At 43.1% G+C, this 15,418-nt stretch overlaps 1 protein-coding gene across 1 annotated transcript; it reads right to left on the reverse strand.

Moving 5' to 3' along the window:
- Positions 1 to 1,198: 1,198 nt before the first annotated feature.
- Positions 1,199 to 2,543, reverse strand: LOC147958883 (uncharacterized). The gene is made up of 2 exons (XM_087532348.1): positions 1,927 to 2,543; positions 1,199 to 1,793 (listed from the first exon to the last, which is right to left on the reverse strand). The coding sequence occupies exons 1-2, from the start codon at positions 2,541 to 2,543 to the stop codon at positions 1,199 to 1,201; spliced, it is 1,212 nt and encodes a 403-aa protein (XP_087388474.1).
- Positions 2,544 to 15,418: the final 12,875 nt, after the last annotated feature.

Here is a 15,418-nt window from a genome sequence, read left to right on the forward strand (position 1 = left end):
GGCTGCCAAGGATGGTGAGGGCTCATCTCTGTGTTTTCTCCACAAGCATTGTCTTTGTATTCTCTCTAATTGCTTTAAAATCCTTGCAGGAGCAAGGAGGTTGCCAAGATAGAATATGGGCATGGAAGACAGTGCAGAATTTAAGAACTGTAGCCTTTCCCCTTGGTTTAAGAAAGAAGAACTAGCTGACATTCTTCTCTCCATGCAATCCACAAGGGGCATGAAATCCACCATTCTTGGTCTGGTAGTACCAACAGGAAGTCCAAGATATGTGAAGGGCATCTTGCCAACCTGGCAACCAAAGGCAGCAGCCAAACTAGTGGTAGTGTTCTCATCCACATTAATGGGAACCATGGAAGATTTGTGGTAGTTCACCACTAGTCCTGTAGAGGTGGAAAACACATGAAGCATGTCCTTGAGAGCCAAAATTTGAGCTTTGTCTGCTGGTAAGATGATTAGGGTATCATCAGCATACTGGACTATAGGATAGTCTTGGTCATGGCATGGGATTGGCAGCTTTAAGATTCCTCTTTTAAACATATCATTTACTACTGATTGCAAGAGGTCAGCAGCAATTACAAAAAGCAAGGGTGAAAGACAGTCACCTTGCCTGACTCCCTTTTTACAAAGAAATTGTCTACCAGGTACTCCATTTAAGAGGACAGGGGAAGTTCCAGTTGATAGCAGTTGTTTGACCCAAGAAATCCATTTTGGATTAAATCCCTTGTGCTTGAGAATTAGCAGAATAGCTTCATGCTCAATGGAGTCAAAGGCTTTCTCAAAATCCAATTTAAGAATAACAATAGGTCTCTTTGACTGATGGCATTGGTGCAGATATTCGAGTGTCCAGCCAATACAATCCTGAATTGTCCTACTTTTAATAAAACCATATTGATTCTTATGTATACATTCCATAATGATCCTCTGAAACCTGTTAGCAGCCATTTTGGACAGAAATTTGAGACCCATCCCAGTCAAAGAGATTGGCCTATAATCTCCAACACCTTCAGGGGCCAATTTTTTGGGGATGAGTGTAATGTAAGAACCATTTATATTCTCCAAGTTTGCAGTGCCATTATGGAAAGCTTCAGCCAGCTCATAAAAATCCTGACAAATAATGTGCCAACATTTCTTGAAAAATAACCCATTAAAACCATCTGGGCCAGGGGCCTTGTCAATGGGCATCTGCTTGACAGTGTCATCCATTTCCTCTTGTAAATGGTTCAGTTAAGAAGTCTAGCCCATCTATTGGCTTGAGCAAAGCATTAAGGTCAAAGCCCATTACTATTCCAGCAGAAACTCCCATTCTATTTTTGAAACAATTCCATATGATGCCCTCCATCTGAGCATGACTAGAGACCACAGTCCCATCAATAGCTGTCAGAGAAGCAATGGAATTTCTTCTATGCCTCTCAGTGGCCATAGCATGGAAGAATTTGGTGTTCTCCCCACCAAGTTTAATATACCTGATTGTACACCTCTTCTTCCAGTATACAAACTGAATATGTAAAAGTTTTTCCACATGCAGTTTGACCACCTTCCTGAAGTTAAATTCAGGTCTATATAAAGGTCTAACCTCTTCAAGGCCATCTAAACACAGAATGACCTCATTGCATTTTGAGATCAGCACTTTTATCTTAGAGATACTCATCTGCCATCTCTTAAGGGCCCCTCTCAGGGTTTTAAACTTGTCTGCAATTCTAGCAGTGATATGAGTTTTGTGGGATGGCTTCTGCCAAGCATGTTGTACACATTGCATAAACCCCTCAAGCTCAACCCAGTAGTTCTCAAACCTAAATATAGAAGATTTAGGAATAGAGGTCTTAATAGTGACCACACATGGCACATGGTCAGATGCAGTTCTAGCCAGGGGTAACACTTCTGTCATGGGATATGAAGAGATCCAATCAGTAGAAGTAAAAAAACCAATCTAACTGCTCTAGCAGGGGATTGTCCTGCATATTAGACCATGTATAAGATCTCCCCTTAAGAGGAAGCTCAAGCAATCCAAGATGTGCAATTATTTCATTGAAAATGAAAATATCATTCAGATCACCACCAGGTAAGTTTCTATTCTCCAGAGATCTCATGAAGTTAAAATCTCCCACTAAGAGCCAGTTATCACCCATTGGAATTTGCAGGTTATATAACCAGGAGACAAAATTGTCCCTGGCTTCCCCTTGGCATGGACCATACACAGTAACAAGAGACCAGTGCTCATTATTTTTCTTGGAGATAAACTGAATTACAACTGCAAACTGCTGAATTTCAACTACAGTGCCCCAGAAGACAGAGGAATTCCACACTATCAAAATGCCCCCAGAAGCACCCTCAGAAGGGGAGAAAGCAAAGCTATCAAATCTTTTAGGGCAAAAAGATCTAATAGATCTGAAATCAAAAGAATCACATTTGGTCTCTTGGAAGCAGGCAATAACACATTGACTTTCATCCAACTTTTGTCTGACAGCTCTTTGCCTAGCTTCAGAATTTAGACCCCTAACATTCCAGCATAAAACACTCCAGTTCTTACAGGAATTACTCATTTAAACGAAAAGGAGCAGATATAATAGTCTGATGACACCTAATGCCACCACCCTCAACAAGCACACATGTCCAGCATGATTCATTTAAATTATTACAGACAGGAACAAAAGATAAGAACCATGATAAATAGAACATCTGCCACCCCCAACTAGCCATTTGAGAACTAAACATTTGCAGTACTGGTTGTTGGAGTAGAGGGATCAGCCATAAGCTGCTCCACAGTAATAAGATCATCAGCAATGCCCAGCTCCTGGCCAATCTGCTGCAGCTTGGATATGGGAGTAGGTGGTGGAAGATCTTCAACTTGCTCATCCTGCATGTTCTGTGACACTGTAGCTAAGAAGGGCTTGGCCTTGGGTTTCCTCCTTTTTGCCTGCATTGGAAGCTCCTGAAAAGTTGGCTTGAAGCCATCTCTCTGCAAAGATCCTCGAGTGCACCTTCTTACTGAGGTTTCCACAACTGGAGTGGGGGCCATAGTTTTCCTGGGCCTTCTAACCTTTCTCTGCTCAACTTCAGGTTGCTCAGGTGGCTCAATAAACTGTACTGCCTCACCAATAGAAGATGACTGAGTCTGCTGAGCAGGGAAAAGAACCCTAGCCACAGGCCTATGCTCCATATTTGTGTTATAATAGGTCAGTCTTGGCACCTCAAAGGCCAAGTCCCACCTTCTTTTAGAGAGAAGATCAGACTGCAAAGGCAACACCTGTATTGGCTTAGGGATTTCATAGCAGATATCTGAATGCAAGATGGCCTCAAAATTCCTTCTGAATATCATCTCAAGTGGCACCTCAGGTCCAAACATAACTTTAGCAGAAGTGACAACTGTAGCAGGCAGAAGAGGATCAGCCATGACCATCTCTAACTCAGCAGATTCCTCCAAAGAAGTTTCAGGATGATGTGCAGGTGGCTGATAGACCACCAAAGCCCAATCATCTGGATTATAAACTGGAGCAATATTGTTTTCCACAACTGGCTGCTCCAGTCCCACTGCAGGCTCCACAGGTTGATCCACATCATCAATAAGCACAAAATTTGGCTGAATATGTTGTTCCACTGATAGAGAATGATCTTCAGAGTTATCAAGTACCATAGACTCTTGCTCCACTTGCACATCATTCTGCACCTGCTCATCTTCCCCCCAAACTGCATTACCCCAATTGTTGTCACCCATGTCAGGTTGCTCTAGAGGAGGTGGTGGCACCTCATTCCAACCTAAAGCAGGGTAATTAGGCAAGATAAACTGAGGAAGATCAGGAAAGGGCACCCCAGGAAGGGGGTGAGGATTTCCATTAATTGGCATCCAATCCTCATCTTGCGGCATCTGTTCTGCAAAGTTGGCACCAAGAATGTATATGGGCGCTGTCCAAGACACTCTTGCCCCACCCCATGCAACATAGTCATTGAAAACAACATCATGAGGCACCAGAACATCCTCAGGAAAGGAAGCAAACACAAGGGATCTGACTAGATATGGTGTTGGGTTTCATAGTAATTTCAAAAAATTTCCTACGCACACGCAAGATCATGGTGATGCATAGCAACGAGAGGGGAGTATGATCTACATACCTAGTAGATCGACAACGGAAGCGTTTGGTTGATGTAGTCGTACGTCTTCACGATCCGACCGATCAAGCACCGAAACTACGGCACCTCCGAGTTCTAGCACACGTTCAGCTCGATGACGATCCCCGGACTCTGATCCAGCAAAGTGTCGTGGAAGAGTTCCGTCAGCATGACGGCGTGGTGACGATCTTGATGCACTACAGCAGCAGGGCTTCGCCTAAACTCCGCTATAGTATTATCGAGGACTATGGTGGCTGGGGGCGCCGCACACGGCTAAGGAAAAGATCACGTGTATCAACTTGTGTGTTCTAGGGTGCCTCTGCCTCAGTATATAAAGGACCAAAAGGGGGGAGGCTGGCCGGCCACATAGGGCACGCCAGGAGAGTCCTACTCCCTCTGGGAGTAGGATTCCCCCCCCCCCCAATCCTAGTTGGAATAGGACTTGTGGAGGGGGGAAAAGAGAGAGAGGGGCCGGCCCCCTCTCCTTGTCCAATTCGGACCAAGGGAGGGGAGGGGTGCGCGGCCCATGTAGGGCTGCCTCTTCTCTTTTCCACTAAGGCCCATCATGGCCCATTTAGCTCCCGGGGGGTTCCGGTAACCTCCCGGTACTCCGGTAAAATCCCGATTTCACCCGGAACACTTCCGATATCCAAACATAGGCTTCCAATATATCAATCTTTATGTCTCGACCATTTCGAGACTCCTCGTCATGTCCATGATCACATCCGGGACTCCGAACAACCTTCGGTACATCAAAATGCATAAACTCATAATATAACTGTCATCGTAACCTTAAGCGTGCGGACCCTACGGGTTTGAGAACAATGTAGACATGACCGAGACATGTCTCCAGTCAATAACGAATAGCGGGACCTGGATGCCCATATTGGCTCCTACATATTCTACGAAGATCTTTATCAGTCAGACCGCATAACAACATACGTCGTTCCCTTTGTCATCAGTATGTTACTTGCCCGAGATTCGATCGTCGGTATTCCAATACCTAGTTCAATCTCGTTGCCGGCAAGTCTCTTTACTCGTTCTGTAATACATCATCCCGCAACTAACTCATTTAGTTGCAAGGCTTAAGTGATGTGCATTACCGAGAGGGCCCAGAGATACCTCTCCGACAATCGGAGTGACAAAACCTAATCTCGAAATACGCCAACCCAACATGTACCTTTGGAGACACCTGTAGTACTCCTTTATAATCACCCAGTTACGTTGTGACGTTTGGTAGTACCCAAAGTGTTCCTTCGGTAAACGGGAGTTGCATAATCTCATAGTTATAGGAACATGTATAAGTCATGAAGAAAGCAATAGCAACATACTAAACGATCGGGTGCTAAGCTAATGGAATGGGTCATGTCAATCAGATCATTCTCTCAATGATGTGATCCCGTTAATCAAATAACAACTCATTGTTCATGGTTAGGAAACATAACCATCTTTGATTAATGAGCTAGTCAAGTAGAGGCATACTAGTGACACTTTGTTTGTCTATGTATTAACACATGTATTATGTTTCCGGTTAATACAATTCTAGCATGAATAATAAACATTTATCATGATTATAAGGAAATAAATAATAACTTTATTATTGCCTCTAGGGCATATTTCCTTTAGTCTCCCACTTGCACTAGAGTCAATAATCTAGATTACACAGTAATGATTCTAACACCCATGGAGCCTTGGTGTTGATCATGTTTTGCTCGTGGAAGAGGCTTAGTCAACGGGTCTGCAACATTCAGATCCATATGTATCTTGCAAATCACTATGTCTCCCACCCAGACTTGATCCCGGATGGAATTGAAGCGTCTCTTGATGTGCTTGGTTCTCTTGTGAAATCTGGATTCCTTTGCCAAGGCAATTGCACCAGTATTGTCACAAAAGATTTTCATTGGACCCGATGCACTAGGTATGACACCTAGATCGGATATGAACTCCTTCATCCAGACTCCTTCATTTGCTGCTTCCGAAGCAGCTATGTACTCCGCTTCACATGTAGATCCCGCTACAACGCTTTGTTTAGAACTGCACCAACTGATAGCTCCACCGTTTAATGTAAACACGTATCCGGTTTGCGATTTAGAATCATCCGGATCAGTGTCAAAGCTTGCATCAATGTAACCTTTTACGACAAGCTCTTTGTCACCTCCATATATGAGAAACATATCCTTAGTCCTTTTCAGGTATTTCAGGATGTTCTTGACCGCTGTCCAGTGATCCACTCCTGGATTACTTTGGTACCTCCCTGCTAGACTTATAGCAAGGCACACATCAGGTCTGGTACACAGCATTGCATACATGATAGATCCTATGGCTGATGCATAGGGAACATCTTTCATATTCTCTCTATCTTCTGCAGTGGTCGGGCATTGAGTCTTACTCAACTTCACACCTTGTAACACAGGCAAGAACCCTTTCTTTGCTTGATCCATTTTGAACTTCTTCAAAACTTTGTCAAGGTATGTGGTTTGTGAAAGTCCAATTAAGCGTCTTGATCTATCACTATAGATCTTAATGCCTAATATGTAAGCAGCTTCACCGAGGTCTTTCATTGAAAAACTTTTATTCAAGTATCCCTTTATGCTATCCAGAAATTCTACATCATTTCCAATTAGTAATATGTCATCCACATATAATATCAGAAATGCTACAGAGCTCCCACTCACTTTCTTGTAAATACAGGCTTCTCCAAAAGTCTGTATAAAACCAAATGCTTTGATCACACTATCAAAACGTTTATTCCAACTCCGAGAGGCTTGCACCAGTCCATAAATGGATCGCTGGAGCTTGCACACTTTGTTAGCTCCCTTTGGATCGACAAAACCTTCTGGTTGCATCATATACAACTCTTCTTCCAGAAATCCATTCAAGAATGCAGTTTTGACATCCATCTGCCAAATTTCATAATCATAAAATGCGGCAATTGCTAACATGATTCGGACAGACTTAAGCATCGCTACGGGTGAGAAGGTCTCATCGTAGTCAATCCCTTGAACTTGCCGAAAACCTTTTGCGACAAGTCGAGCTTTGTAGACAGTAATATTACCGTCAGCATCAGTCTTCTTCTTGAAGATCCATTTATTATCAATTGCTTGCCGATCATCGGGCAAGTCAACCAAAGTCCATACTTTGTTCTCATACATGGATCCCATCTCAGATTTCATGGCTTCAAGCCACTTTGCGGAATCTGGGCTCACCATCGCTTCTTCATAGTTCGTAGGTTCATCATGATCTAGTAGCATGACTTCCAGAACAGGATTACCGTACCACTCTGGCACGGATCTTACTCTGGTTGATCTACGAGGTTCAGTAGTATCTTGTTCTGAAGTTTCATGATCTTTATCATTAGCTTCCTCACTAATCGGTGTAGGTGTCGCAGAAACAGGTTTCTGTGATGTACTACTTTCCAATAAGGGAGCAGGTACAGTTACCTCGTCAAGTTCTACTTTCCTCCCACTCACTTCTTTCGAGAGAAACTCCTTCTCCAGAAAGTTTCTGAATTTAGCAACAAAAGTCTTGCCTTCGGATCTGTGATAGAAGGTGTATCCAATAGTTTCCTTTGGATATCCTATGAAGACACATTTCTCCGATTTGGGTTCGAGCTTATCAGGTTGAAGCTTTTTCACATAAGCATCGCAGCCCCAAACTTTCAGAAACGACAACTTTGGTTTCTTGCCAAACCACAGTTCATAAGGCGTCGTCTCAACGGATTTTGATGGTGCCCTATTTAATGTGAATGCGGCCGTCTCTAGAGCGTATCCCCAAAACGATAGCGGTAAATCAGTAAGAGACATCATAGATCGCACCATATCCAGTAAAGTACGATTACGACGTTCGGACACACCATTACGCTGAGGTGTTCTGGGTGGCATGAGTTGCGAAACTATTCCACAATTTTTCAAATGTACACCAAACTCGTAACTCAAATATTCTCCTCCACGATCAGATCGTAGAAACTTTATTTTCTTGTTACGATGATTTTCAACTTCACTCTGAAATTCCTTGAACTTTTCAAATGTTTCAGACTTATATTTCATTAAGTAGATATACCCATATCTGCTTAAATCATCTGTGAAGGTGAGAAAATAATGATATTCGCCACGAGCCTCAATATTCATCGGACCACATACATCTGTATGTATGATTTTCAACAAATCTGTTGCTCTCTCCATAGTACCGGAGAACGGCGTTTTAGTCATCTTGCCCATGAGGCACGGTTCGCAAGTACCAAGTGATTCATAATCAAGTGGTTCCAAAAGTCCATCATTATGGAGTTTCTTCATGCGCTTTACACCGATATGACCTAAACGGCAGTGCCACAAATAAGTTGCACTCTCATTATCAACTCTGCATCTTTTTGGCTTCAACATTATGAATATGTGTGTTACTACTATCGAGATTCAACAAGAATAGACCACTCTTCAAGGGTGCATGACCATAAAAGATATTACTCATATAAATAGAACAACCATTATTCTCTGATTTAAATGAATAACCGTCTCGCATCAAACAAGATCCAGATATAATGTTCATGCTTAACGCTGGCACCAAATAACAATTATTTAGGTCTAATACTAATCCCGAAGGTAGATGTAGAGGTAGCGTGCCGACTGCGATCACATCGACTTTGGAACCGTTTCCTACGCGCATCGTCACCTCGTCCTTAACCAATCTTCGCTTGATCCGTAGTCCCTGTTTCGAGTTGCAAATATTAGCAACAGAACCAGTATCAAATACCTAGGTGCTACTGCGAGCATTAGTAAGGTACACATCAATAACATGTATATCACATATACCTTTGTTCACCTTGCCATCCTTCTTATCCGCCAAATACTTGGGGCAGTTCCGCTTCCAGTGACCAGTCTGCTTGCAATAGAAGCACTCAGTTTCAGGCTTAGGTCCAGGTTTGGGTTTCTTCTCTTGAGTAGCAACTTGCTTGCCGTTCTTTTTTAAGTTCCCCTTCTTCCCTTTGCCCTTTTTCTTGAAACTAGTGGTCTTGTTGACCATCAACACTTGATGCTCCTTCTTGATTTCTACCTCCGCAGCTTTCAGCATCGCGACGAGCTCGGGAATAGACTTATTCATCCCTTGCGTATTATAGTTCATCACGAAGCTCTTGTAGCTTGGTGGCAGTGATTGGAGAATTCTGTCAATGACGCAATCATCTAGAAGATTAACTCCCAATTGAATCAAGTGATTATTATACCCAGACATTTTGAGTATATGCTCACTAACAGAACTGTTCTCCTCCATCTTGCAGCTATAGAACTTATTGGAGACTTCATATCTCTCAATCCAGGCATTTGCTTGAAATATTAACTTCAACTCCTGGAACATCTCATATGCTCCATGACATTCAAACCGTCGTTGAAGTCCCGATTCTAAGCCGTAAAGCATGGCACACTGAACTATCGAGTAGTCATCAGCTTTGCTCTGCCAGACGTTCATAACATCAGGCGTTGCTCCTACAGCAGGCCTGGCACCCAGCGGTGCTTCCAGGACGTAATTCTTCTGTGCAGCAATGAGGATAATCCTCAAGTTACGGACCCAGTCCGTGTAATTGCTACCATCATCTTTCAACTTTGCTTTCTCAAGGAACGCATTAAAATTCAACGAAACAACAGCACGAGCCATCTATCTACAATCAAACATAAACAAGCAAGATACTAATCAGGTACTAAGTTTCATGATAAATTTAAGTTCAGTTATTTTACTTAAAGAACTCCCACTTAGATAGACATCCCTCTAATCCTCTAAGTGATTACGTGATCCAAATCAACTAAACCATGTCCGATCATCACGTGAGATGGAGTAGTTTCATTGGTGAACATCATTATGTTGATCATATCTACTATATGATTCACGCTCGACCTTTCGGTCTCCGTGTTCCGAGGCCATATCTGTATATGCTTGGCTCATCAAGTATAACCTGAGTATTCCGCGTGTGCAACTATTTTGCTCCCGTTGTATTTGAACGTAGAACCTATCACACCCGATCATCACGTGGTGTCTCAGCACGAAGAACTTTCGCAACGGCGCATACTCAGGGAGAACACTTCTTGATAATTTAGTGAGAGATCATCTTATAATGCTACCGTCAATCAAAGCAAGATAAGATGCATAAAAGATAAACATCACATGCAATCAATATAAGTGATATGATATGGCCATCATCATCTTGTGCTTGTGATCTCCATCTCCGAAGCACCGTCGTGATCACCATCGTCACCGGCGTGACACCTTGATCTCCATCATAGCATCGTTGTCGTCTCGCCAAGCTTGTGCTTCTACGACTATCGCTACCGTTTAGTGATAAAGTAAAGCATTACATCGCGATTGCATTGCATACAATAAAGCAACAACCATATGGCTCCTGCCGGTTGCCGATAACTCAGTTACAAAACATGATCATCTCATACAATAAAATTCAGTATCATGTCTTGACCATATCACATCACAACATGCCCTGCAAAAACAAGTTAGACGTCCTCTACTTTGTTGTTGCAAGTTTTACGTGGCTGCTACGGGCTTAAGTAAGAACCAATCTCACCTACGCATCAAAACCACAACGATAGTTTGTCAATTTGACTCCGTTTTAACCTTCGCAAGGACCGGGCGTAGCCACACTTGGTTCAACTAAAGTTGGAGAAACTGTCACCCACAAGCCACCTCTGTGCAAAGCACGTCGGGAGAACCAGTCTCGCGTAAGCGTACACGTAATGTTGGTCTGGGCCGCTTCATCCAACAATACCGCCGAACCAAAGTATGACATGCTGGTAGGAAGTATGACTTATATCGCCCACAACTCACTTGTGTTCTACTCGTGCAAATAACATCAACATATAAAACCTAGGCTCGGATGCCACTGTTGGGTTTCGTAGTAATTTCAAAAAAATTCCTACGCACACGCAAGATCATGGTGATGCATAGCAACGAGAGGGGAGTATGATCTACATACCTAGTAGATCGACAACGGAAGCGTTTGGTTGATGTAGTCGTACGTCTTCACGATCCGACCGATCAAGCACCGAAACTACGGCACCTCCGAGTTCTAGCACACGTTCAGCTCGATGACGATCCCCGGACTCTGATCCAGCAAAGTGTCGTGGAAGAGTTCCGTCAGCACGACGGCGTGGTGACGATCTTGATGCACTACAGCAGCAGGGCTTCGCCTAAACTCCGCTACAGTATTATCGAGGACTATGGTGGCTGGGGGCGCCGCACACGGCTAAGGAAAAGATCACGTGGATCAACTTGTGTGTTCTAGGGTGCCTCTACCTCAGTATATAAAGGACCAAAAGGGGGGAGGCTGGCCGGCCACATAGGGCGCGCCAGGAGAGTCCTACTCCCTCTGGGAGTAGGATTCCCCCCCCCCCCCCAATCCTAGTTGGAATAGGACTTGTGGAGGGGGGAAAAGAGAGAGAGGGGCCGGCCCCCTCTCCTTGTCCAATTCGGACCAAGGGAGGGGAGGGGCACGCGGCCCATGTAGGGCTGCCTCTTCTCTTTTCCACTAAGGCCCATCATGGCCCATTTAGCTCCCGGGGGGTTCCGGTAACCTCCCGGTACTCCGGTAAAATCCCGATTTCACCCGGAACACTTCCGATATCCAAACATAGGCTTCCAATATATCAATCTTTATGTCTCGACCATTTCGAGACTCCTCGTCATGTCCATGATCACATCCGGGACTCCGAACAACCTTCGGTACATCAAAATGCATAAACTCATAATATAACTGTCATCGTAACCTTAAGCGTGCGGACCCTACGGGTTTGAGAACAATGTAGACATGACCGAGACATGTCTCCAGTCAATAACGAATAGCGGGACCTGGATGCCCATATTGGCTCCTACATATTCTACGAAGATCTTTATCGGTCAGACCGCATAACAACATACGTCGTTCCCTTTGTCATCAGTATGTTACTTGCCCGAGATTCGATCGTCGGTATTCCAATACCTAGTTCAATCTCGTTGCCGGCAAGTCTCTTTACTCTTCTGTAATACATCATCCCGCAACTAACTCATTTAGTTGCAAGGCTTAAGTGATGTGCATTACCGAGAGGGCCTAGAGATACCTCTCCGACAATCGGAGTGACAAAACCTAATCTCGAAATACGCCAACCCAACATGTACCTTTGGAGACACCTGTAGTACTCCTTTATAATCACCCAGTTACGTTGTGACGTTTGGTAGTACCCAAAGTGTTCCTTCGGTAAACGGGAGTTGCATAATCTCATAGTTATAGGAACATGTATAAGTCATGAAGAAAGCAATAGCAACATACTAAACGATCGGGTGCTAAGCTAATGGAATGGGTCATGTCAATCAGATCATTCTCTCAATGATGTGATCCCGTTAATCAAATAACAACTCATTGTTCATGGTTAGGAAACATAACCATCTTTGATTAATGAGCTAGTCAAGTAGAGGCATACTAGTGACACTTTGTTTGTCTATGTATTAACACATGTATTATGTTTCCGGTTAATACAATTCTAGCATGAATAATAAACATTTATCATGATTATAAGGAAATAAATAATAACTTTATTATTGCCTCTAGGGCATATTTCCTTCAGTCTCCCACTTGCACTAGAGTCAATAATCTAGATTACACAGTAATGATTCTAACACCCATGGAGCCTTGGTGTTGATCATGTTTTGCTCGTGGAAGAGGCTTAGTCAACGGGTCTGCAACATTCAGATCCATATGTATCTTGCAAATCACTATGTCTCCCACCCAGACTTGATCCCGGATGGAATTGAAGCGTCTCTTGATGTGCTTGGTTCTCTTGTGAAATCTGGATTCCTTTGCCAAGGCAATTGCACCAGTATTGTCACAAAAGATTTTCATTGGACCCGATGCACTAGGTATGACACCTAGATCGGATATGAACTCCTTCATCCAGACTCCTTCATTTGCTGCTTCCGAAGCAGCTATGTACTCCGCTTCACATGTAGATCCCGCTACAACGCTTTGTTTAGAACTGCACCAACTGATAGCTCCACCGTTTAATGTAAACACGTATCCGGTTTGCGATTTAGAATCATCCGGATCAGTGTCAAAGCTTGCATCAATGTAACCTTTTACGACAAGCTCTTTGTCACCTCCATATATGAGAAACCCTAGAAGAGTCGTCATATTGGCCTGATCGCCATAAAAACCACAACTAACAATTTTGTTTAAAAAAGACACTCTAGCAGAGCTGCCATCTTGTTAGGATCGCCATAACTGATGAAGTGCCCTTCATATCTGACAACGACGGTGATTTTGCGTAGTTACCTTGTTGAAAGATTGCTTGGTTTTTCTCAAACTTGATCTTCAGGTAAAAACCTAGGATCTGATCTTTGATCGTTGGATACGAAGAAAGCGGCGCTTGCACGTCGTTCCCTCCCTGAAGACGCTATTGTCATTCTTGTGATGTCAAGAGATTATTGGGCAGACGGTCGTTGTTGAGTTCGCAGAATGCTGGTTTGATCGCTTCCATGTTTTATTTCCTCCAACTAGGTGTAGATTCGGTCTTATATGAATTTGCTTTCTGTCGGCATGATTCTTTGTGTGTACCTTAATGCTGGTTCTGTGCATTCTAGTCATGTAGAGGCCGGATGTCTGTTTATTGTGTTTGTATCCCATCTATTCTTCATTTACGGTCAATAAAAAATTGCTTTGTCAAATAAATCTAAGAAAATAATGAGGTGTCACTTAATTAAGAATGTGGGAGAAGACATGGCGCATCAAAAGAGAAAAAAATAATAAGAGGTAGGTCTTGTTCTGATTCCAGAAATTAAAAAATAAAGTCACGGTATGGCATTAGCGTATAATATTATGCAATGTGGATGTAGTTATTAAAGTAGTATGAGAGTAACCCTAGAAGAGTCGTCATATTGGCCTGATCGCCATAAAAACCACTACTAACAATTTTGTTTAAAAAAGACACTCTAGCAGAGCTGCCATCTTGTTAGGATCGCCATAACTGATGAAGTGCCCTTCATATCTGCCCCCCCCCCCCCCAGTCATCATATATGATGTGTCAGAGCTATATTTCGGAGCGCACTTCATATGGTAGTTACATGTAATTCCGTGTGGTACCAAGGAAATTTCAGGTGTCCCTCCACCTCACGTGGAATGGAAGGGAGGTTGGGATAAAAATGAATGTCCCATTGGTGAGTGGGTCCCATAATTATGAACACACCAAATATGGAGACTCTTTCTAAGACTAGTCATAGTGGGGGTAACTTAGACTAGTGTCATGCATATGACACTAGTCTTTGTTACTACCTTCATAGTGCAAAATAATATACAAGTAGTATTATAGATGGTAGTATTTATTACATTATAGATTCATTTTGCTTTGGGTCGCGTTATGTTACAGTAACATATTATGTTACTCTAAACACCTCTCTCCTTATTAACTATATGCCACATAAGCAAACTTGTCTTGATATGCGCTATGTTACTTGCTAAGTTACTCCCACTATGATCAGCCTAATGTGTTGCCTTTGGAGCCTGCATAATTTTTTGGGGTGGACTACAATAAAAAAGGAATGGTCATCATAGATGCATTGATGTTAACAAGGTCAACCAAAGATTGAACATGAGACCTTTACCTGAAGCGAGCTTTGAGCAAACACCCTAAAAAAGGCATGACACGCATGCACATTAGGGCATGTACAGTGGTTGGTAAGACCGTTTTATCTTAAGGGTACCACATAATTGAGAGATGACAAAAAAAATATGATGCACAACGGGTTGTCTCTTAATCTTATCTCTAGCAACTAGATACTCCTAGAAATATGGTGAGAGATTTGTTGCTAAGAGATTATCTTTTAAATAAGGGAAGGCAAAGGAACATGGTTAAACTGAGCTCGTGAGCTTGGATGGACAGTAAAATCAAAAGTAAAATAAATATGTATTTTTTTAGCAAACATTAAAAAATCTTTTGATTCCTTGCAAAGTTTCAGCATCGGATTGGGGCATCGAATATTTGTCAAAGTCATTTCCTGACGTAACTTTGCAAGCAATGAAAACTGTCAATCTTTGCTATCAATTCTTTTACTGCTCGCTCGAGCTCAGAAAAGCAGCACAAAAGCCACCACGTGATTGCGATCTGTATTTTCCAGACTGCGGATCGCTGAATATTCCCGGCGGGAGTGAGTGAGTGGAGTGCGAGTGCGAGTGTCTGTGCCTCTGCACGCATGCATGATGCGCGTTGATCTGCTCCTGCTGCTGCTCCGCTTTAACTGTGTGTCGGGCATCCGAGCTTGATCCACGTCAGAGCTGCGACGGCGGCCCCCCGCA

The sequence above is a fragment of the Triticum urartu genome, chromosome 7A (assembly GCF_056163025.1).
Source record: "Triticum urartu cultivar PI428250 chromosome 7A, HENAU_Tu73, whole genome shotgun sequence".
Taxonomy (NCBI): Eukaryota; Viridiplantae; Streptophyta; class Magnoliopsida; order Poales; family Poaceae; genus Triticum; species Triticum urartu.